The sequence below is a fragment of the Hypanus sabinus genome, chromosome 1, assembly GCF_030144855.1.
Source record: "Hypanus sabinus isolate sHypSab1 chromosome 1, sHypSab1.hap1, whole genome shotgun sequence".
NCBI lineage: Eukaryota > Metazoa > Chordata > Chondrichthyes > Myliobatiformes > Dasyatidae > Hypanus > Hypanus sabinus.
The window spans coordinates 144,319,730-144,342,725 of NC_082706.1; the positions used below are offsets into that span (position 1 = coordinate 144,319,730).

A 22,996-nucleotide genomic window follows, 5' to 3' on the forward strand; every position below is an offset into this window, starting at 1 on the left:
CAAGGTTTGACATGTTGTGCGTTCAAAGATACTCCTCTGCACACCATTGTTATCACACGTGGTTACTGGAGTTCCTGTCACCTTCCTGTCAGCTTGAACCAGTCTGGCCATTTTCCTCTGACCTCTTTTATTAACAGCGTGTTTTCGCCCACAGAACTGTTGCTCACTGGATGTTTTTAATTTCTCACACCATTCTCTGTAACCCTAGAGAATGTTGTGCATAAAAATTCCAGAGATCAGCAGTTGCTAAGACACTCAAGCCATCCCGTCTGGCACCATGGTCGAAGTCACTTAGTTCAAAAATAAATTTATTATCAAAGTTTATAAATGTCACTGTATACAACTCTGAGATTCATTTTCCTGCAGGCATTTACAGTAAACTCAAAGAAACAACAAAATAATAATAAATAAGTAAGCAATAAATATTGAGAACATGAGATGAAGAGTCTTTGAAAGTGAGTTCATAGGTTGTGGGAACAGTTTGGAGTTGGGATGAGTGAAATTATCCCCTCTGGTTCAAGAGCCTGATGGTTGAGAGGTAACAACTGTTCCTGAGCCTGGTAGTGTGGCCCTGAGACTTCTGTACCTCCTTTCCGATGGCAGCAGTGATAAGAGAGCTTGTCCTGAGTGGTGGGTATCCCTGATGATGGATGATGCTTTCCTGTGACAGAGCTGCATGCTGATGTGCTCACTGGTGGTGAGGGCTTTCCTGTGATGGACTGGGCGGTATTCATTACTTTTTGTAGGCTTTTCTGTTCAAGGGCATTTATGTCTCCATGCCAAGCCGCGATGCAACTAGTCAATATACTCTCCACCACACATCTACAGAAGTTCAGAGTTTTTGATGACATGCCAAATCTTTGCAAATTTCTAAGAAGATAGAGGGGCTATTGTACTTTCTTTGTAATCACCCAAGACAGATCCTCTGAAATGATAACACCAAGGAATTTAAAGTTGCTGACCCTCTCCACTTCTGATTAGAACTGGCTCATAGATCTCTGGTTTCTTCCTACTGTAGTCAATAATCAGTTCCTTGGTCTTGCTGACATTGAGTGAGATGCTGCTTTTGTGACATTACGCAGCCAGATTTTCAATCTTCCTCCTATGTGCTGATTCATCACCACCTTTGATGCAGCTCACAACAATGGTGTCATCAGTGACTTTGGAGCTGTGCGTAGCCTCCCAGTCATTAGTATAAAATGAGTAAACCAAGGGGATAAACACATAGCCTGTGGTGCACCTGTGTTGATGGTGACTGTGGAGGAGATGTTGCCAATCCAAACTGACTGGCATCTGAAAATGAGGAAATTGAGGATGTAGTTGCACAAGAAGTTATTGAGGCCTAGGTCTTGGAGCTTATTGATTAGTTTTGAGGGGATGATGGTACTGAATGCCGAGCTGTAGTCAACAAAGAGCATCCTGATGTATGCATCTTCACTGTCCAGATGTTTCAGGGTTGAGTGAAGAGCCAAAGAAATGGCATCCACCTGTTGTGATGGTAGGCAAACTGGAGAAGATTCAGGTTGCTCCTTGGGCAGGAGTTTGATATGTTTTATCACCAACCTGTCAATGCACTTTATCACAGTGGACGTAAGTGCAACTAGTTGTTGAAGCAGGTTACCACTTTAATCTTAGGCACTGGTACAACTGAAGCAGGCAAGTACCTCAGACTGCCGAAGAGAGAGGTTAAAGATATCAACGAACACTCCAGCCAGTTATCAGCTCAGCCTCCATGTTTAGGCAGTCAAATTAAGTATAAAAGACACAAGAGGCCATTTGGGATCAAAACCTTGTTGTTATCTTTCTCACTTGGATTCATTTTGTAGGAGGCAATAAGATTCAATCCCTGCCACAGCTGTCGAGCATCTACAGTGATTCAAGTTTGTTCCAGAATTGCAAGTTCGCATACGAGATGGCTTTCCAGAAGCCATACCTGGACCTCTTGTTGCCACACCTGAATGCCACTGATCTGGTCCTCAGCAGATTAGAGACCTCTTGGTTCACCCAGAGCTTCTAGTTGAGGAAGACTGGATGATTTTGTGGGGACAAACTCATCTATGTCTGTTTTATTAAAAGTCTTTGACAACTGTGACATTCAGATCCTCTGGTGAATACTGGAACATGGTCCAGTTCACTGACTCAAAGAAATCTCATAGTCGCTCTACCTCCCGCAACCACCTCTGTTGCCTTTATCTCTGGAGTCTTGCTCTTTAGCCTCTGCCTGTCTGCTAGTAGGAAGATGACTGCCAGACGATCAGATTTCCCAAAATGGAGTCTAGGAATAGATGGTAGGCATTCCTACTCGTAGTATAGCAGTAGTCGAGTGTGTTGGGACCCCTGGTGCTGCAGGTGATATGTTGATGATTAATGGGCAGAGATTTCTTCAAATAAGCCTGAATTAAGTCCCCAACAATGATTTGAATGGTGTCAAGGTAGGCTGTTTCTTGTTTGCTAATCGCTACACTAAATACCTCGAATGCTTAACATTAGCTACATTTTTTCCCCTATTCTGATGTTTAGTTTGAACAACTGAACCTCTCAACGATGTCTGTATACCTTTATGCATTCAGACGCTGCCATGATTAAATATTAACATTAATGAACAGGTGTACGGGTGTACCTAATAAGGTGGCCACTGAATGTATATTGGCCAGCAGCTCAATGGCGCCCCCTGCTGCATGTTGGTGGTTCCGTCAACTCCTCAAACCTGATCAGGGTGAAAATTTGCTGCTCACTGTAGCTTGATCTGAGAAGTTCTATAGCACTGTTTTAAGGGAGAGATTGAGGGGTGACCCCTTACAGAAGCATTCATTCTGGATCTATCAGAGATTGGTACAGCAACTGCTCTGCTCATGACCACAAGTAACATCAGCACATCACAGGAACCAGCCTCCCCATCCATGAACTCTGTCTCTACTTCTTGCTGCCTCAGTAAAGCAGCCAGAATAATCAAAGGCCCCTTCCACCTTCAACATTTTCTATTCTTCCCTCTCCCAACAGGCAGAAGAAGCCTGAAAGCACTTACCAACACACTCAAAGACTGCTTCTAGCTCACTTCCGGTCAAGATTCCTCGGGTGACAACTTTCAGATAGCAAATCAATCTAATTATTATACTTTTTCTATGCCTCCTGCTTGATCTTTTTGTCTCATTTGTGTATGGAAACTGTTGGAGCATGTGACATACAGTTTGTACCTCGATCGAAGGATCCAGAGCTGTGCTGTATCTGGAGAGCTGCCTCGTGGAGACCAGAAACGGCACTGAAAAGGTCGGAGAACACGAGCTGACTCATGGAAAAGACCTGGGACGAGGGGTGGAGTCATGATCAACTCCATCTCAAAGTGGCGAGGAAGACTGAAGCATCAAGGTGATTGAGGAGTGGCTCAGCCCAAGAGACAATCAACAGCCATATCGGCATGTTCAGCCCCGTGGGGGGGGGGGGGGGGGGGGTCAGCAGTCACTCTTCACAGAAGGACTGAGTTCATGTGACCGCTCTCCTCTTATGCAGATGAAAAGATTTTTCCCACATTCTGAGATTTATATAATTATTGAACAGAACTTTATATTGGCTTCCTTCAGTTTTTCAGTGTTTTCTTTCTTGTGGATAATTGGTGGGTGGGTGATCTTTTAATTTGTGTTTGTTAGAGGAAGGTTGGGGTTTGGTGCTATTGTCGTTGTTCTTTTTTGTGAGTGAGGGAGCCGGGGATTGCTATGGGTAAGGGGTCAGTGATTGTTATTGTGGCTTTTTTTTTGCTGTGAGCGAGGGGCGGATTTTGGGGTCTGTGAGTTTTGTTTCTTTTTGTGCCAGTTGGGGGGGGAAGTTGATGTCTTTTCTTTCAACACCCATGGTCTTTCTGTAATCCATGGCTATCTGGAGAAGACAAATATCAGAGTTGTATTGTACATGCATACTTTGACAATAAAGTGGATCTTTGAACTGTTACCAGACACTTGAACAGACCTCTTGATAGGAAAAGATAGACCCTTCGTCTTGCTTTGTTATGGCTTTACACTTTTATCATTTACCTGCATAGCACTGTTGATTGTTCTTACAATTTATTCAGCACTGTTATTGTTTTAACTTATTCTAGCTCAATGCACTGTGTAATGATTTAATCTGTATAAAGAGTCTGCAAGACAAGCTTTCACTGAATCTTGGTACATGTGACAATAATAAACCAATACCAATACACAAGATCATCAGGAGCACAGACAAGGTGAAAGCACAGTCTTTTGCCAAGGAAGAGGAGCTAAAAACAAGAGGGTATAAGTTTAAGATCAGAAGTGGGAGATTTAAAAGAGGCATTAGGGGCAGCTTCTTTATGCAAATTGTGCTGCATATTTGGAACGAGCTACCAGAAAGAGCAGTTGAGGCAGCATATTAGCAGTGTTTAAATTCCATCTAGATAAGAACATGGGTAGGGAAGGTATAGAGGACACTGGGCCAAGTGTGGGCAGAGGGTACTAGTTCACTGGATGAGTTGGGCCATAGGACCTGCTTCCGTGCTGTATGACTCTGACTCTAAGATTTCTCCCTCCTCTCCAAGTCAAAATGTATCTACTAACCAGCCTCACCCAAACAGCTTATCCTGACACCTTGCTTTGCACAGTTAGAACTGCTGAGTTTCCAACAGTGCAATAGTGATTACATAGAACAGTACGGCACAGGATCAGTCCCTACAGCCCACCATAGGTACCAACCATGTCAAAGAAAATTAATCCCACCTGCCCACACAAGGTTCATACCCATCCATTCCTGCTTATTTATGTCTCTATATAAAAGCTTCTTAGATTCATACTTAAACTGATGAGCACGATGACTTTTATATACGTTTTTAACACTATGCCTATGCAAATTATCTACAGCATCTGGCAACTGTGTGGTCACTCCTGAAGACTGACGTAACAACATCCTTCAAGTAGGTGACCTCTTGCAAGATTTCATTCCCTGATAGTGTACCTGGCAGGGTACTGTAAACAAGCTCGAGTGTTCAAGGACATCTTCAATCTCTCACTGCTGCAGGAAGAGTTTTCCACCTGTTTCAACAGGGCATCAATCATACCGGTGCTCGAGAAGAGCAGGTCAGCTGCCTCAATGACAATCGCCCGGTAGCACTCACATCTACTGTGATGAAGTGCTTTAACAGGTTGGTCATGACTAAAATTAGATACTGCCTGAGCAAGGTCCTGGACCTGCTGCAATTTGCTTACTGCCATAACAGGTCTTACAGTGGATGCAATCTCTCTGGCTCTCGACCTGGCTTTGGAGCACCAGAAGAACAATAGTACATATGTCAGGCTGCAGTTTATCAATTACGACTAGGTTTTCAACACCATTATCCCCTCAATACTTATCAATAAGCTTCAAAACCTGGACCTATGTACCTCCCTCTGCAACTGGATCCTTGACATTCTCATCATGGAGACCGCAGTCAGCACAGACCAGTGATAACAACTCCTTCTCACTGACAATCAACAGAGGCGTATCTCAAGAATATGTGCTTAGCCCACTACTCTACTCTGTTTACACTCATGACTGTGTTAAACACAGCTCAAACGCCAACTATAAGTTCTCCAATGGCATCACTGTTGTGGGCTGAATGTCAGTGGCACCAAGGAGGAATACAGGAGTATGACTGATTGGCTGGTTGAGTGATGTTGCAACAACCCACTCCCAACCTCAGCAAGATCAAGGAATCGATTGTCGACTTCGAGAATGGAAGTCGGGATAACACACAACAGTCCGAGGGTTGGGTTGGAAAGGTTACCACACTGCGAAAAAGATTCTGACTGTTTACTGTACATCTCTCATAACCTTACAAACTTCTATCAGATCTTCCCTCAGCCTCTGCCACTCCAGAGAAAACAACCCCAGTTTGTCCAACCCTTTCCTTATAGCACAAGCCCTCTAATCCAGGCAACGTCCTGATGAACCTCCTCTGCACCCTTTCCAAAGACTTCACATCCTTCCTGTAATGGGGCAACCAAAACTATACAAAAGACAGACAGACATACTTTATTGATCCTGAGAGAAATTGGGTTTTGTTACAGCCACACCAACCAAGAATAGTGAAGAAATATAGCAATATAAAACCATAAATAATTAAATCATAAGTTAATCATGCCAAGTGGAAATAAGTCCAGGCCCAGCTTATTGGCTCAGGGTGTCTGACACTCTGAGGGAGGAGTTGTAAAGTTTGATGGCCACAGGTAGGAATGACTTCCTATGACGCTCAGTGTTACATCTCGGTGGAATGAGTCTCTGGCTGAATGTACTCCTGTGCCTAACCAGTACATTATGGAGTGGATGGGAGTCATTGTCCAAGATGGCATGCAACTTGGACAGCATCCTCTTTTCAGACACCACCATCAGAGAGTCCAGTTCCACCCCCACAACATCACTGGCCTTACAAATAAGTTTGTTAATTCTGTTGCTATCTGCTACCCTCAGCCTACTGCCCCAGCACTCAACAGCAAACATGATAGCACTGGCCACCACAGCCTCGTAGAACATCCTCAGCATTGTCCGGCAGATGTTAAAGGACCTCAGTCTCCCCAGGAAATAGAGACGGCCCTGACCCTTCTTGTAGACAACCTCAGTGTTCTTTGACCAGTCCAGTTTATTGTCCTTTTATATCCCCAGGTATCTGTAATCCTCCACCATGTCCTTGGATGGAAACAGGGGTCACCAGTGCCTTAGCCCTCCTCAGGTCCACCACCAGCTCCTTAGTCTTCTTCACATTAAGCTGCAGATGATACTGCTCGCACCATGTAACAAAGTTTCCCACCGTAGCCCTGTACTCAGCCTCATCTCCCTTGCTGATGCATCCAACTATGGCAGAGTCATCAGAAAACTTCTGAAAATACCCCATGTGTGGCCTAATCAAAAATTTTATACAACTACAACGTAACTTCCTGACTCTTATACTCGATGCCCGTACCAATGAAGGAAAGCATGCACCTTTTCACCCTCATACACCTTTTCCAAAAACAATTGTCTACAGGAAATGGTGGATACAGGCCAATCCACCATAGGGAAAGCCGTCCTCACCATTGGGTGTGGAGTGCTGCCACAATAAAATAGTATCCATCACCAAGGCCTACCACAACACAGGCCATGCCTGCTTTGCCCTATTACCATCACCAGGATCAGGAACAGTTATTATCCTCCAAACATCAGGCTCCTGAATCGGCATGGATAACTTCAATCATCACTACTATGAACCAACTATACGACCAACAGACTCATTTTTAAGGTTTCTTTACAACTCATGTTCTCAGTATTATTTTTCTTTGCACAGTTTGTCTTCTTTTTCTTTTTAGTATTTGTCAGCTTTTGTCTGCACACATATAGTTTTTTGTAACATTTTATTGTATTTCTCTTTCCCCCTATAAATACCTGCAAGAAAAGAATCTTAAAGTAGCATATGGTAACATATATTTACAAGTAGGGGCAGATCATCAAGGACATTTAAGAGACTCTTGGCTAGGCACATGGATGAAAGGGAAATGGAGGGCTATGTGGGAGGGAAGAGTGAGATTGATCTTGCAGTAAATTTAAAGGTCAGCACAATGTTTTGAGCCAAATACCTATATTGTGCTCTACTGTTCTATGATTTACACACACACACACACAATAAAATTTACTTTGAACCCTATATACCTGTTTTGCTACTTTCATAGAGTTATGAACTTGAATCTCAAGACCCCCCTGTAAATCAGTTAAGGGTCCTGCCATTTACTGTGCCCATCACATTTCCACCGGCTGGATGACGAGACTCTTGCTTGAAGCTGAGAGCACACTAACCACACACCACCCACCTGTTCACTCCAGCTGCCCTTGCTCCGTGACATCCAGAGTGGAATCAGGGTGGCATATCCAGGTTTTCTCTGAGCCTTGCTCAGAGCCAGTGAGAGGCTGAAATTATTGGGACCCCAGATATAATGGGGATGGGTGCAGAGTTTGCCCGGGTTACCTGGGGTAGGTGCCATGGGTGGTTACCAGCCACTGTCTTCTGCACCACTCCCATCAGTCCTGTAATGCAAATCTAAGCTGAATTCACTGCTTGCTCTTGCTGAATGAGCCCACCCACCACTCCCGACCCTTCCCCTCTCAGTCATTAATCAGCAGGAATCACTCTGTATTTCCAATAGACAGTAGCCTCGGGGACTCTCAGGTTTCCAAATCTGATACAGCCCAAAGCTCCCTGAGAGGCTGGAGATAGAAACTAAAGTCTGACCATTGACCGGAGTCAGAAATCAGAGAGGAAAAGGCAAAGCAAGGTCGTCTGTGCTCATCTGGGGAATGAGTGAGAGGGTGGGAGGATGAGAGAATGAGAGACAGAGGCAGAGTGTGTTTCTCTCTCTCCCTCTGTGAGTGCATGTGTCTCTGTCCCTCTCTCTGTGCCTGTGTGAGTGTGTGTGTTTTTCTAACAGTGTCTATGGTGTGTCTATATACACTTGTGTCTGTGTGTGATTGTATTAAAATACATATACATATTTTTCTAGGTCTGTGTAGCTTGCTGCATAGATGAGAGTCTCTATAAATGTGAGTGTTTGTGACCCTCTGTGTTCATGTCCGCTTGTGTGCTGAAATCTGTCAGAGATGAGCATCATTTGACTGAGTGACATCTTGGAACTGTGAGGAACCCAGTCAGTGGTATCTATTAAAACCACCTCCCCTTCCCCCACAAGCCCCACCGTGGTTGTAGCACACTAAGTGAGATGATCATTGGACATCGGTCATCCAGCCCAGACAAATACCTGAGCTATACTCCGCTGGAGAAGCAGCACTGTGGGTTCACCAACACAGCTGAGAGAAACAGGCCATTCGTCCCCTCAAGTCAGCTCCCTATTCAATGATATTGGCTAATCTGATTGTAACATCATCTTGTAATCTCTTTTCACCCCTTGCTCATCAAATTTCTTGCTCTGCATTAAATACACCCAGAGACCCTGCTTCTGCCACTCTTGAAGAGAGTTCCAGAGGCTCTTCACACTCAGCTCACAATGTCGTAAGTTAAGCCAGTTCTAGATTCTCCCCTAAACCACCGTCAGTCCCACTCGGTCAGAACTCCTCTCCCTTACTACTGTACTCGCTGGAATTCAGAAGAATGAGAGGAAATCTTATAGAAACTTAAAATTATGCATGGAATAGGTAAGATAGAGACAGGAAAGTGGTTTCCTCTGATAGGTGAGACTAAAACTAGGGGACATAGGGGGAGTAGATTCAGAGCAGAGATGAAGAGGAACTGCTTTTCCCAGAGAGTGGTGAATCTGTGGAATTCTCTGCCCAATGAAGCAATGGAGGTTGCCTCAGTAATATACGTTTGTATTTAATACAAGGTGGGATAGATTTTTGCATAGTAGGGGAATTAAGGGTTATGGGGAAAAGATAGGTCGGTGGAGATGAGCCCATGGCCAGATCAGCCATGATCTTATTGAATGGCAAAGCAGGCTTGATGGGCCAGATGGCCTACTCCTGCTCCTATTTCTTATGTTCTTATGTACTAAACTCCAACACTTACAAGCACAATCAGTCCAACTCAGCATCCAGTATAGGAAACCTTCTCCCAACTGCTCCCAGTGTATTTAAATCCCTCTTTTTAGAGAAGGAGCCCAATTCAGTTCTATATAACTGAAGCATTTCCTCCCTACTTTTGTTTACAATTCTCTGGGTACGGCCTGAAATTGTCCACGGCTCAGCACATTAAGGAAATCAGCCTCCCCTCCATGGACTCTGTAAAGTGGCCAGCATAATCAAAGTCCCCAACCCATTCTTCTCCTCCCCCTCCTGTCCCCTGCTGGGCATAAGATATAAAAGCACATACCACTAGGCCCAAATACAGTATACATCGCACTGTCATAAGACTATTGAACAGAGCTCTTGCTCAGTAAAGAAGAACTCGATATCTCAATCTATCTCATTGTGGCCCTTGCACCTTACCATTTGCCTGCACTGCATTTCTCTGTAACTGTGACACTACTTTCTGTCATTTTTCTTTACATATGGAATGATCTGTCCAGACAGCTTGCAAACAAGTAATTCTCTCCATACTTTGGTACATGTGACAATAATACACCAATTTCAATTAATCAATTACATCCTGTTTATCCTCCTAAATACTCGCTAAACTGACACTTCACACTCTGTGGATCTTACAGACAATAGACAATAGGTGCAGAAGTAGACCATCTGGCCCTTCGAGCCTGCACCGCCATTTTGAGATCATGGCTGATCAACTACTATCAATACCCAGTTCCTGCCTTGTCCCCATATCCCTTGATTCCCCTATCCATAAGATACCTATCTAGCTCCTTCTTGAAAGCATTCAGAGAATTGGCCTCCACTACCTTCTGAGGCAGTGCATTCCAGACCCCAACAACTCTCTGGTTTTTCCTTAAATCTGTCCTAAATGACCTACTTCTTATTCTCAAACCATGCCCTCTGGTACTGGACTCTCCCAGCATCTGGAACACATTTCCTGCCTCTATCTTGTCCAATCCCTTAATAATCTTATATGTTTCAATCAGATCCCCTCTCAATCTCCTTAATTCCAGCATGTACAAACCCAGTCTCTCTAACCTCTCTGCGTAAGACAGTCCAGACATCCCAGGAATTAACCTCATGAAGCTACGCTGCACTTCCTCTACAGCCAGGATGTCCTTCCTTAACCCTGGAGACCAAAACTGTACACAATACTCCAGGTGTGGTCTCACCAGGGCTCTGTACAAATGCAAGAGGATTTCTTTGCTCTTGTACTCAATTCCCTTTGTAATAAAGGCCAACATTCCATTAGCCTTCTTCACTGCCTGCTGCACTTGCTCATTCACCTTCAGTGACTGATGAACAAGGACTCCTAGATCTCTTTGTATTTCTCCCTTACCTAACTCTACACCGTTCAGATAATAATCTGCCTTCCTGTTCTTACTCCCAAAGTGGGTAACCTCACACTTATTCACATTAAACGTCATCTGCCAAGTATCTGCCCACTCACCCAGCCTATCCAAGTCACCCTGAATTCTCCTAACATCCTCATCACATGTCACACTGCCACCCAGCTTAGTATCATCAGCAAATTTGCTGATGTTATTTTCAATGCCTTCATCCAAATCATTGACGTAAATTGTAAACGGCTGTGGTCCCAATACCGAGCCCTGTGGCACCCCACTAGTCACCACCTGCCATTCCGAGAAACACCCATTCACCGCCACCCTTTGCTTTCTGTCTGCCAACCAGTTTTCTATCCAAGTCAATGTCTTCCTTCCGATGCCGAGCTTTGATTTTACCCACCAATCTCCTATGTGGGACCTTATCAAATGCCTTCTGAAAATCGAGGTACACTACATCCACTGGATTTCCCCCATCTAACTTCCTGGTTACATCCTTGAAAAACTCCAACAGATTAATCAAGCATGATTTACCCTTGGTAATTCCATGCTGGCTCGGCCCAATCCTATCACTGCTATCTAGATATGCCACTATTTCATCCTTAATAATGGACTCTAGCATCTTCCCCACCACCGATGTCAGGCTGACAGGTCAACAGTTCTCTGTTTTCTCCCTCCCTCCTTTCTTAAATAGTTGGATAATATTAGCCATTCTCCAATCCTCAGGAACTGATCCTGAATCTAAGGAACATTGGAAAATGATTACCAATGCATCCGCAATTTCCAGGGCCACCTCCTTTAGTACCCTAGGATGCAGACCATCTGGACCTGGGGATTTGTCAGCCTTCAGTCCCATCAGTCTTCTCATCACCATTCCCTTCCTAATGTCAATCTGTTTCATTTCCTCTGTTACCCTATGTCCTTGGCCCATCCATACATCTGGGAGATTGCTTGTGTCTTCCTTAGTGAAAACAGATCTAAAGTACTCATTAAATTCTTCTGCCATTTCTCTGTTTCCCATAACAATTTCACCCAATTCATTCTTCAAGGGCCCAACATTGTTCTTAACTATCTTCTTTCTCTTCACATACCTAAAAAAGCATTTGCTATCTTCCTTTATATTCCTGACTAGCTTGCGTTCGTACCTCATTTTTTCTCCCCGTATTGTCTTTTTAGTTAAGTTCTGTTGTTCCTTAAAAACTTCCCAATTATCCGTCCTCCCACTCACCTTAGCTCTATCATACTTCCTTTTTTTTAATGCTATGCAATCTCTGACTTCCTTTGTCAACCACTGTGGCCCCTTTCTCCCCTTTGAATCCTTCCTTCTCTGGGGGATAAACTGATTTTGCACCTTGTGCATTATTCCCAAGAATACCTGCCATTGCTGTTCCACTATCTTTTCTGCTAGGCTATCCGTCCAGTCAACTTTGGCCAGTTCCTCCCTCATGGCCCCATAGTTTCCCTTGTTCAACTGCAACACTGACACCTCCGAGCTGCCCTCATCCTTCTCAAATTGCAGATAAAAACTTATCATATTATGATCACTACCTCCTAATGGCTCCTTTACTGCAAGATCGCTTATCAAATCCTGTTCATTACATAACACTAAATCCAGAATAGTCTTGTCCCTGGTCGGCTCTCGTACAAGCTGTTCCAAGAATGTATCCTGTAGGCACTCTACAAACTCCCTATCCTGTGATCCAGCACCAACCTGATTCTCCCAGTTCACCTGCATGTTGAAATCCCCCAATAACTACTGTGACATTACCTTTGCCACATGCCAATGTTAACTCCCTATTCAACTTGCACCCAATATCCATGTTACTGTTTGGTGGCCTGTAGACAACACCCATTTGGGTCCTTTTGCCCTTACTGTTCCTCAGTTCTATCCACACAGACTCTACTTCTCCTGACACTATGTCCCCCCTTGCAAAGGACTGAATCTCATTCCTCACCAACAGGGCCACCCCACCCCCTCTGCCCACATTTCTGTCCCTACAATAGCATGTATACCCTTGTACATTCATTTCCCAGGTCTGATCTCTCTGCAGCCATGTCTCCGTTATCCCAACAACATCATAGTTACCCATTCGCACCTGGGCTTCAAGCTCATCTGCCTTATTTCTGACACTTCGTGCATTCAGATATAGAATTTTTAGCCCATTTCTCCTCTCTCTGTTTGAATCGCTGCCTATTGTGCTTAACCCAGCACCCCAATCTCCCATCTGGCTATACGCCCCTAGAATTTTGTTGTCCTTCTTAAATTTACTTATTCTTTCAACACATCTGACTCCATGTTCCGTCAGACCATCCCTCTGTACATGTGTCCTCCTTATCACTTGTTCCGCCCCACCTTCCTCTACTACACACTTAATATTCCGGAACCGTGTAGTCCCCACCTGTCCTTTATTCTTCCTCTCACTATTCTCTCTCACATTCTGGATCCCCGCCCCCCTGCAAATTTAGTTTAAACCCCCCCAGAAGCACTAGCAAACTTCCCTGCAAGAATGTTAGTACAGCTTCAGTTCAGGTGTAAACCGTCCCTTCGGAACAGATCCCACCTGGAGCAGATCTTGCACTGGAATATCCAGATCCCTCTGTGACAAACCATTCATCGCATCTTACCCACCAGCAAACAACCCGTCTCCTGTTAACCACTCAGTCCTTCGTACAAACATCACAGTACCTCTGACACCTTCAGAATAACCTCTGATGCAGGAATACCTGTTTCTTCAAATCCATCAGTGGGTCCCACTAGTTCGCAATTCCCAAACAGATCCCATCATCAGTGAGTTACTGCCAACCTGCCACCCACAGGGACACACAGGATACAGGTCCAATACACTCAGAGGATTTGACTTACACTCACTCACACACAGTTTACAGGGTCTGACACTGGAATACTCACAGAGGTTCTCTCTCACCACAGATGTACAGACACTGAGAAGCACATAACCACAGAATGAATTTGCTACATCGACCTACTCTCCTGTCCTTCACAGCTCTGCTCAATCACATTCCCCCAGATCCTCTCCATCACCACCCTGCAACCATTCCCTTCCAAAGCCCATGTTCATCGAGTCTCAGAACAGATGTCCACTCCACCCATCACCTAGTGCTGTCTCACTGACAGACAGAATCTCTCCTCCACTGCCAACAAATTCCCTCTCCCATTTCCCTTTCAAAGTTTCCATTGAATCAACCCTCCCAGGGAGCAGGTCACAGAAAACCATTAGCCCCCACTCCCTCAGATCATCCTCTGATTCTCTCACCTTCACCCTCCCTCCCCTCCGCTTTGACCATAATCCTCCTACCTCTGACCCTGCAGTTGCAAAGGTCTCAATGATGTCTCCCTGGACCTGTTTCAACTCAAAGAGGGTTAGGAGATGGGAACAGCCAGCCAGAGACGCACTAGTGAATGCTCACTCACAACCAGGATGTCACAAAGCAGATGAACAGCACAAAAATAGGCCCTTTGGCTATCAGTTATTCTAACCTTCAAATGCCCTTTATAGTACCCACTGTTCAAGTCCTGCCAAGGTGCATCACCTCTCATATTGATTACATCTCAGCATAGCACCCTGTAAAGATTGTAACCCAAGACAACCCTCCTTGTTATCCACATCAATACTAACTGGTGACCCAACCCATTGCGGCCTACAGTCACATCCGGATATTTGCCTTTGCCAAATTCACTGTCTGCACGGGGATAGTAGAAGGAATAAAGGCAAATTCAGAAATCAAATTTGCAAGGAGACTTGGAAGTCCCAGTGCACGATTCCCTAAAGGTTAACTTGCAGATTGAGTCAGCAGTAAGGGACAGCAAATGCAACGTTAACATTCATTTCCAGAGGACTAGAATATAATGCTGATTCTTTTAAAGGCACTAGTGAGGTCTTACTTGGAGTACTGTCAGCAGTTTTGGGCTCCTTATCTGAGAAAAGTTATGTTGACATTGGAGAGTGTCCAGAGGTTTATGAGAATGATTCCGGGAATGAAAGGGTTAACATGTGAGGCGCTTTTGATGGCTCTGGGCCTGTACTCAAAAGTGTTTAAAAATCACCTCTGAAACTTATTGAACATTGAAAGGCCTAGGTAGATGGCCAGAGGACACAGCCCCAGATTAGAAAGATGCTCCTTGAGCCAGAGGGTGGTGAATCTGTGGAATATATTGACAGATGACTACGGAGGCCAAGTCATTGGGTACATTTAAAGCAGAAGTTGATAGGGGTATGGCAGAAGAGATTCAATAGGATGAATGGCCTAATCCTGTTCCTATTTCTCATGGATCTCAGTTCCTCTCTGGCAGAGGAAGAGACCATAAGACTATAGATTGCCCCTATCCCAACCCCAGAGCATCAATCCATCAAACCCCTGGATCCGACAGTAGCTTGCGCTACACCCACCCCTCAGGGCAGGAGGGCAGGGCAACTGTGGAAAGATCCGCCCTGTGATGTACCAGGGCCTGTGGGTGGGACACCACCCCCTCCCCAACCCCGCTAACTCACTGTGGTGAAATCCTCGACTGTGCACTCTTCACCGCGGTACTTGCAGTCGAGCAGCATCTCAGAAATGTCGTGTCCTGCCCGGTCGAAGAGCTCGGTCATGTCATACGTCCTGGTGGGGAGGAAGCGGGACAGATCGGGGTTCTGCCCGATGGCTTGCAGGAAGGCAGAGAAGTCAGGTCGCTGGACCCCCAACAAGGAGCCCAGCCAGTATACATCATTTTGGTCTAGGCGGGACTTGCGGAAGCTGTTCTGATTGCAGAAGGTGACGGCAGGGAACACCATGTTGGAGCTGTCCAACTCGTCCAGGGTGGTGACATGGTGGTACTGGGTATAGTAGTCGATACGGTCAGCCACCTGGTAAAGGAAGGAGGTCAGCGACAGCAGGAAGGCGAGCAGCCAAAGCAACCGGCGCAGGGTCACACCGCCCGGCAGGAAGATGTGGCTCACGCCATGTAGCGTGCTGCCTTCCGCAAAGACGGTGATGTCTGACGGCTTCCTCCCTTCCTCCGGCAGCCCCATCCTGCTGCCTACAGAGAGTTAAGCTCCGTCCCTGACAAGGAAGTGTCTCACTGTGGGCTCACACTGACAACAGCAGAGAAAGGGAGGGAGGGAGGGAGGGAGGGAGGGAGGGAGAGAGAGAGAGAGAGAGAGCTGTCCCTGTGGGCCAGCCTGAGCTCGAGTTACAGAGAGCCAGAGACTTTCATAGACAGAGGGAGGAGGGAAAAGAAAGGGCAGGAAGAGGGTTCTGGTTTGGTGGGAGATTGTGTGTGTGGGGGAAGGGGGAAATGGGGGGTAAATGGGGTAACTGGGGGGTGAAACAGGGGGTAACGGGGGGTGTAATGGGGGGTAATTGGGGGGTGTAACGGGGGGTAACTGGGGATCTTCCTAACATTAACAGCGGATGTTGATATGCTTAGTAATATGTTCATAATCGTAAGAAATTGCAGAAGATACATGAAGGGAAATTCGGAAGTTGCAGAGGAGCCTGAAATTACCAGTGGCAGACAAGAATACAGAGAAAGCCCCAAGGCAGTTTAAAATTTTAAAAGCAAGAGGAAAAGGTGTGATGGTACTTTTGAAGTACTTCCAGAAGAGGATTTTGAGCAAGTACATGGAGGCCCAGCTAAAGAAGGGGCAGTCCCAGGGAATGAAGCTGGGTGAGTATTAGAAGTATCTGTGCGTGAAGATTTTGGGGAAAAAATACACACAAGTTTCAAGGTAGCGACGGAACGGGAGAAAGGTTATCTGGAAATGAAGGTAGGCTGATTTCAGCATCAGAACCAGGAACTGGGAGCAGCAACCTGCAGTCAAGTCTACATCTGACATGTTGGAATATTTCAAAAGTAAGCAGCCAGAATTCAGGGCCAAAGGTAAAAGGTAAGGAAAGCCATTCCAGGGAATTCTGGATGTCAAGAGTTAATAAGGAAAAGGAAGCACATGGCAGGGTGAGAGTACTGGAAGCAACTCAGGCTCCTTGGAATTGTAGAGAGTGCAAGGATGTGATTAATTAAGAAATTAGGAGGATTTCTTGAATGAGGGACAAATTATCACTGGCAAACAAGATTACAGAAGATCCCAAGATAATTTACTGGTATATTAAGAGCAAGACAGTAACCAGAGAAAGAGTGGAGCCCATTAGGGACCAAAGGAGCTGTGTGAGGTTTGAAATGAATGCATCTCATCTGTATTCACCAAGGAGAAAAGGACTGTACTTGCAAACTTCACAGATATTCTAAAGTTTGTTAGTGTTATATAGGTATTAAATGTTATAGTAAACACAAATCATCATTAGCAGCAGGGAGGTGCTAGATGACTGAAGGACTGAATATGCAGCACCTTTATTCGAGGGCAGCAGCAAAAAGCCATGTAATTACCGGCCAGTGAATCTGATGTCACTGTAAAGTCATTGCAAACATTTCAGAGAAGCAGGATTAATCCAGTTAGTAAAGCATGAAAAAGTCATGGATGGCCAACACTATTTTGTTGGGGTGGGAGAGACCATGTTTGAGTGATTTGAGCAACACACACTCAATACTGGAGGAACTCAGCAGGCCAGGCAGCATCTAGGAAACAAGTACAGTCGATGTTTTCAGTAGGACTGAAGGGTCCTGCCTAAGAGTTTCAGCTCGAAATGTCAACTGTCTTCTTTTGCAAGATGCTGCCTGGTCTGCTGAGTTCCTCCAGCAGTTTGTGTGTGGTGCTCAGATTTCTGGCATTTGCAGATTTTCTCTTGTTTGAGTGATTTGATTGAGTTTTTTGAAGAGTTAAAATACTTATTTAAAAAAAAAGGATCTAGTGCTTTAAGAAAAAAACATACAACATGAATGGTAGGGTCCTCAAGACTATTGAGGAATAGAGGGACTTTGGTATACAAGTTCATAGATCCATAAAAATAAGCACATATAGATGAAGGTGTCCAGGATACTTACAAACCAGGTATTGGTAAGAGGGATTAATATGGATGGGTACTTCAAAATCAGAATCATGTTTATTGTCGTCATCTTGTATAATTTGAATTTTATTGTTTTGCAGCAGCAGTACAGGGCAAGTACATAAAATTACTATAAATTATAAATTGCGTATATAGTGCATAAAAAGGAAGAATGAGGCAGTTAGCATGGACAGAGTGGACTGTAGGGCCTGTTCCTGAGCTGTATGCCTCGATGACACCAAAACGCCAGTTCTGATGCCACTTTGTAACACTGACTCAGTCTTTCCCTTCCCACAGATGCTGCCTGACTGCTGGGGAGTTCCAGCAATTGCTGTGTCCTCACATTTCTTTTCCTCATCCCTACAGAGGCTCCTTGATACACTGTTCCTCCAGCAGATTGTGTATTGCTCCAGATTCCAGCATCCGCAGTTTCTGAGCCGAACTGTTTCTCTCTTTCTCTCTCTAGATGCAACCCGACCTGCTGAGTGTTTCCAGCAATGTTGCCACTATTGATTTTAATTACTATTTCTCACTGCAGATCAACATGGTCATTCCATGCAAGAACAAAGATCAGTCATGCAAAAAGGAAAAATTAGTTATCTGAAAATGGCAGTCTTCAAGTCATAGGTACAGGTAGATACTGTTCTCTCTCTGTAGAACACTGGGGTACCCATGGGGATGGGTTTGTCACTGTTTTCACTGGGATACAGTACCCAGTTGCTGCATAACAGAACTGGTGGGGATGGGATTGTCAGGATATAACACCAGGTATAGTACCATTAGCAACAAGTCTGTCACTAGGGTATGGTACCAGGGGACAGGTCTGTCACTAGACACTGAGTTTCAATACCAGTGGGGTCCAATCTATCGCTGCATAACACCAGGGTATAGTACTGGAATGGATAGGTCTGTCACTGTATAGACTGAGGCACAGTACTGGTAGGGACTAGTAAAGCTAAAAGCTGACATGAAAAACCCTTGGCAAGTAGGATTAAGGAAAATGCCTAGGCATTCTACAAGAATAGATTAACTAGAGTGAGGGTAGAACTAATCTAGGATAAAAGTAGAAAAGTGCCTGGAGTAAGAGGAGATAGGGAAGGTCCTTAATAAATTAATAAATACTTTGCCTCAGTATTCATTCGTGCAATGGACATTTACTAATGCAAGGACAGGCTAATATGCTGAACATATCAATGTTAAAAAGAGGATGTGCTGGAAAAAAATATCAGGATAGTCAAATAATCCGGGGCCAGAGGGGATATACCCCAGTTACCAAGGGAAGTAAGAGAAGAGATTGCTATGTCTTTGGCTATAATCTTTGCATCCTTACTGGCCATAGGAGTAGCACCAGAAAGTTGGAGGGTGCAAATTTTTATTTCTGTGTTCAACAAAGGTAATAGGGATGTTCCTGAGAATTATAGAACAGTGAGTCTTATGTCAGTGGTGGGCAAACTATTGAAGAGGGTTCTTGAGAGACAAGAGTTATGAACATTTGGAGCAGCAAAGTTTGATATGGGATAGTCAGCATGGATTTGTGAGGAGCAGGTCATGCCTCACAAGCCTGACAGAATTCTTCAAGGAAGTAACAAAACAAATTGGTGTAAACGGAGCAGTGGATATGTGTATGGATTTTAGTAAGACACTTGACAAGGGTCTCCATTGTAGGTTCCTTCAGAAAGTCAGAATTTAAGGGATCCAAGGAAACTTGGCTGTGTGAATTCAAAATTGGCTTGCCCATAGAAGGGAGAGGGTAATAATAGAGGGGAGTGTGTTCTGCCTGGAGGTTGGTGACCAACAGTGTTCCACAGGGATCTGTTCTGGGACTCCTGCTCTGCGTGATTTTTATAAATTACTTGGATAAGGAAGTGGAAGGGTGGGTAAGTTAGTTTGCAGATAACATGAAGATTGGCAGTGTTGCGGACAGTGTAGAGGGTTGTTGTTAGGTGGCAACGGGAGATTGATAGAATGCTGAGCTGGACTGAGAAGTGGTGGATGGAGCTCAATCTAGAAAAGTATGAAGCACTAATTTTGGAAGGTTGAACTTGAGGAAGAATACAGGGTTAATGGCAGGATTCTTAGCAGTGAGGAGGAACAAAAGGATTTTTTAGTCCATGTTAACAGATCCCTCCAAGTTGCCATGCAAATTGATAGGGTGGATAAGAAGGCTTTTAGTGTATTGGCTTTCATCAGCTGGGGGATTGAGTTCAAGAGCTGTGAAGTAATGTTGCAGCTCTACAGTTAGACCATACTAGGAGTATTGTCTTCAGACTTGGTCACCTCATTATAAGAAGAGCGTGGTAGCTTTAGAGAGGACACAGAAGAGATTTGCCAGGATGCTGCCTGGATTAGTTGACCTGGTAGTGTAGTAGTTAGCACAATCACTTTACAGCACCAGTGATCAGTAATCAGGGTTTGATACTCGTCGCTCTCTGTAAGGGGTTTGTATTATGGTCTATGACCACGTGGGTTTCCTTCATGTGCTCTGGGTTCCATAAGACATAATAGTGGAATTATGCCATTCGGCCCATTGGGTTGGCTCCGCCAATCCATCAGAGCTGATTTATTACCCCTCCCAACATCATTTTCCAGCCTTCTCCCTGTAACTTTTGACACCCTGACTAATCAAGAATGATCAACCTCCTCTTTAAATATAAACAATGACTTGGCCTCCACAGCTATCTGTGGCAATAAATTTCACAGATACACTATCCATCTGACTAAAGAAATTCCTCCTCATCTCTGTTCTAAATGGATGGGGCTGTGCCCTCTGGTCTTAAACTCCCCACACTATAGAAAATATCCTCTTCATAGCTCTGCTTTATCTAGGCCTTTTAATATTCTATAGGTTTCAATGAGATCTCCTCTTCAAGCTCTTCTAAACTTCAGGGAGTTCAGGCTCAGAGCAAATGAATGCTCCTCATACATTAACCCTTTCATTCCTAGGATCATCCTTGTGAACTTCCTCTGGGCTCCCTCCAATGCTAGCACATAGTTTCTTAGATATGGGGCCCAAAACTGCTCAAAGTACTCCAAATGTGGTACAACCAATGCCTTATAAAACCTCAGCATTACATCCTTGCTTTTAAATTCCAGTCCTTTTAAAATAATTGCTAAAATTGTATTTTTCCTTCCTTACCAGCAACTCAACCTGCAAGTTAATCTTTAGGGAATCCTGCACAAGGACTCCCAAGGTCCTATGCACCTTTGATTTTTTTTTTGAATTGTCTCCCCTCTTAAGGAACAGTTTTTGCCTTTATTCTTTCTAAGAGTGCATGACCAGACACTTTCCTACACTACCATCCATCCGCCACTTCTTTACTCATTATGTCTAAGTCCTTTTGCAGATTCCTGCTTCCTTAGCACTCCACCTATCTTTATATCATTCACAAAATTGGCTACAAGTTTCTTCCACATTCCAAAGATGTACAGTTAGGGTTAGGGAGTTGTGGACATGCTATGTTGGTGCCAGAATCATGGTGACACTTGCAGGGTGCTCCAGCAGACCTCGGGCTGTGTTGGTTGTTGATGCAAGCAATGTATTTTGCTGTATGTTCTGATATACAATAAAACTAATTTTTATGAGGAAAGGTTGAGGGAGCCAAGGCTTTTCTCTTTGGAGCAAAGGATAAAAGGTGACATGAAAGAAACATATAAGATAATAAGAGGCTTTTACAGAGCGGACAGCCAGCACCTTTAACCCAAGGCAGAAATGGTTAATGTGAGAGAGCATAATTTTAAAGTGATTGGAGAAAAGTATAGAGGTGATCTCAGATGTAACTTCTTTTTTAAAAAACAAACTCAGAGTGGTGGTGTGTGTTGCCAGGGGTGGTGGTAGAGGCAAATACATTACGGACATTTAAGAGACTCTTAGATAGGCACATGGATGAAAAGAAAAATGAAGGAGTATGAGGGAAGGAGGCATTGGTTTAAATTTGGAGTGGCTTAAAAGATGACAAAGCAGCGTAGGCTAAAGAGCCTGCATTTTGGTGTTCAATGCATAACACCAGGGTACAGGCAGACAGAGACAGGCCTGTCACACTATAATTCAGGGGTACAGTACCAGTGAGGACAGGACTGTCACACTGTAGCACCTGGGTACCTTACCAGTGGGGTCAGGTCTGTCACACTGTAGCTTACCAGTGGGGACAGGTCTGTCACTGTATAACACCAGGGTACAGTACCAGTGGGAATAGGACAGTCACTGTATAATACTGGGGTATAGTACCAGTGGGGTCAGGTCTGTCACACTATAACACCTGGGTAACTTACCAGTGCGGACAGGTCTGACACTGTACCAGTGGGGGGGGGGGGGGGATCTGTCACTGTGTACTACTGAGGCACAGTACCAGTGGAGACGGGGCTGCCACTGTATAGCACTGGGGCACAGTACCAGAGGGGGTCAGCTCCGTCACTGTATAGCACTGGGGTACAGTACTGGTGGAGACAGGGCTGTCACTGTGTAACAATGCATTACAGTACCTGTGGGGGCAGGTCTGTCACTGAAGAACACTGGGGTACAGCACAAGTGGGGACAGAATGGTCACTGTATATTACTGGGGTACAGTACCAGTGGGGATAGGATGGTCACTGTATATTACTGGCATACAGTACCAGTGGGGATAGGATGGTCACTGTATGTTACTGGGGTACAGTACCAGTGGGGATAGGATGGTCACTGTATATCACTGGGGTACAGTACCAGTGGGGTCAGGTTCGTTCTATAAAACATATGTACAGTACCAGAGGGGACCAGTCTGTCACTGTATAACACTGGGGGGGGGGGCAGTACCAGTGGGGATAGGATGGTCACTGTATGTTACTGGGGTACAGTACCAGTGGGGATAGGATGGTCACTGTATATCACTGGGGTACAGTACCAGTGGGGTCAGGTTCGTTCTATAAAACATATGTACAGTACCAGAGGGGACCAGTCTGTCACTGTATAACACTGGGGGGGGGGGCAGTACCAGTGGGGATAGGATGGTCACTGTATAACACTGGGGTACAGTATGTAGGGACTGGTGTGTCATTGTTTAACACTGGGGTACAGTACTAGTGGGAACAGTTTTGTCACTGCATAACACTGGGGTACAATGTCGGTGGAGACAGGTTTGTCACTGCATAACACTACTGGGGACAGATCTGTCACTAAACAAGGAGATAATGCA

The 22,996-nt window shown here is 44.8% G+C and overlaps 1 protein-coding gene across 3 annotated transcripts in view; it reads right to left on the reverse strand.

Moving 5' to 3' along the window:
- asic1c (acid-sensing (proton-gated) ion channel 1c) overlaps nt 1-22,996 on the reverse strand; it is a 118,514-nt gene that overhangs the window by 88,815 nt on the left and 6,703 nt on the right. For 2 of the 3 annotated variants that reach the window (XM_059977948.1, XM_059977963.1), the window contains exon 2: nt 15,398-15,751. The exons of the other annotated variant lie outside the window; for it this stretch is intronic. In XM_059977948.1, the coding sequence (XP_059833931.1) occupies nt 15,398-15,751 (354 nt within the window). The remainder of the gene's footprint in view (nt 1-15,397; nt 15,752-22,996) is intronic. 3 annotated transcript variants of the gene reach the window in all.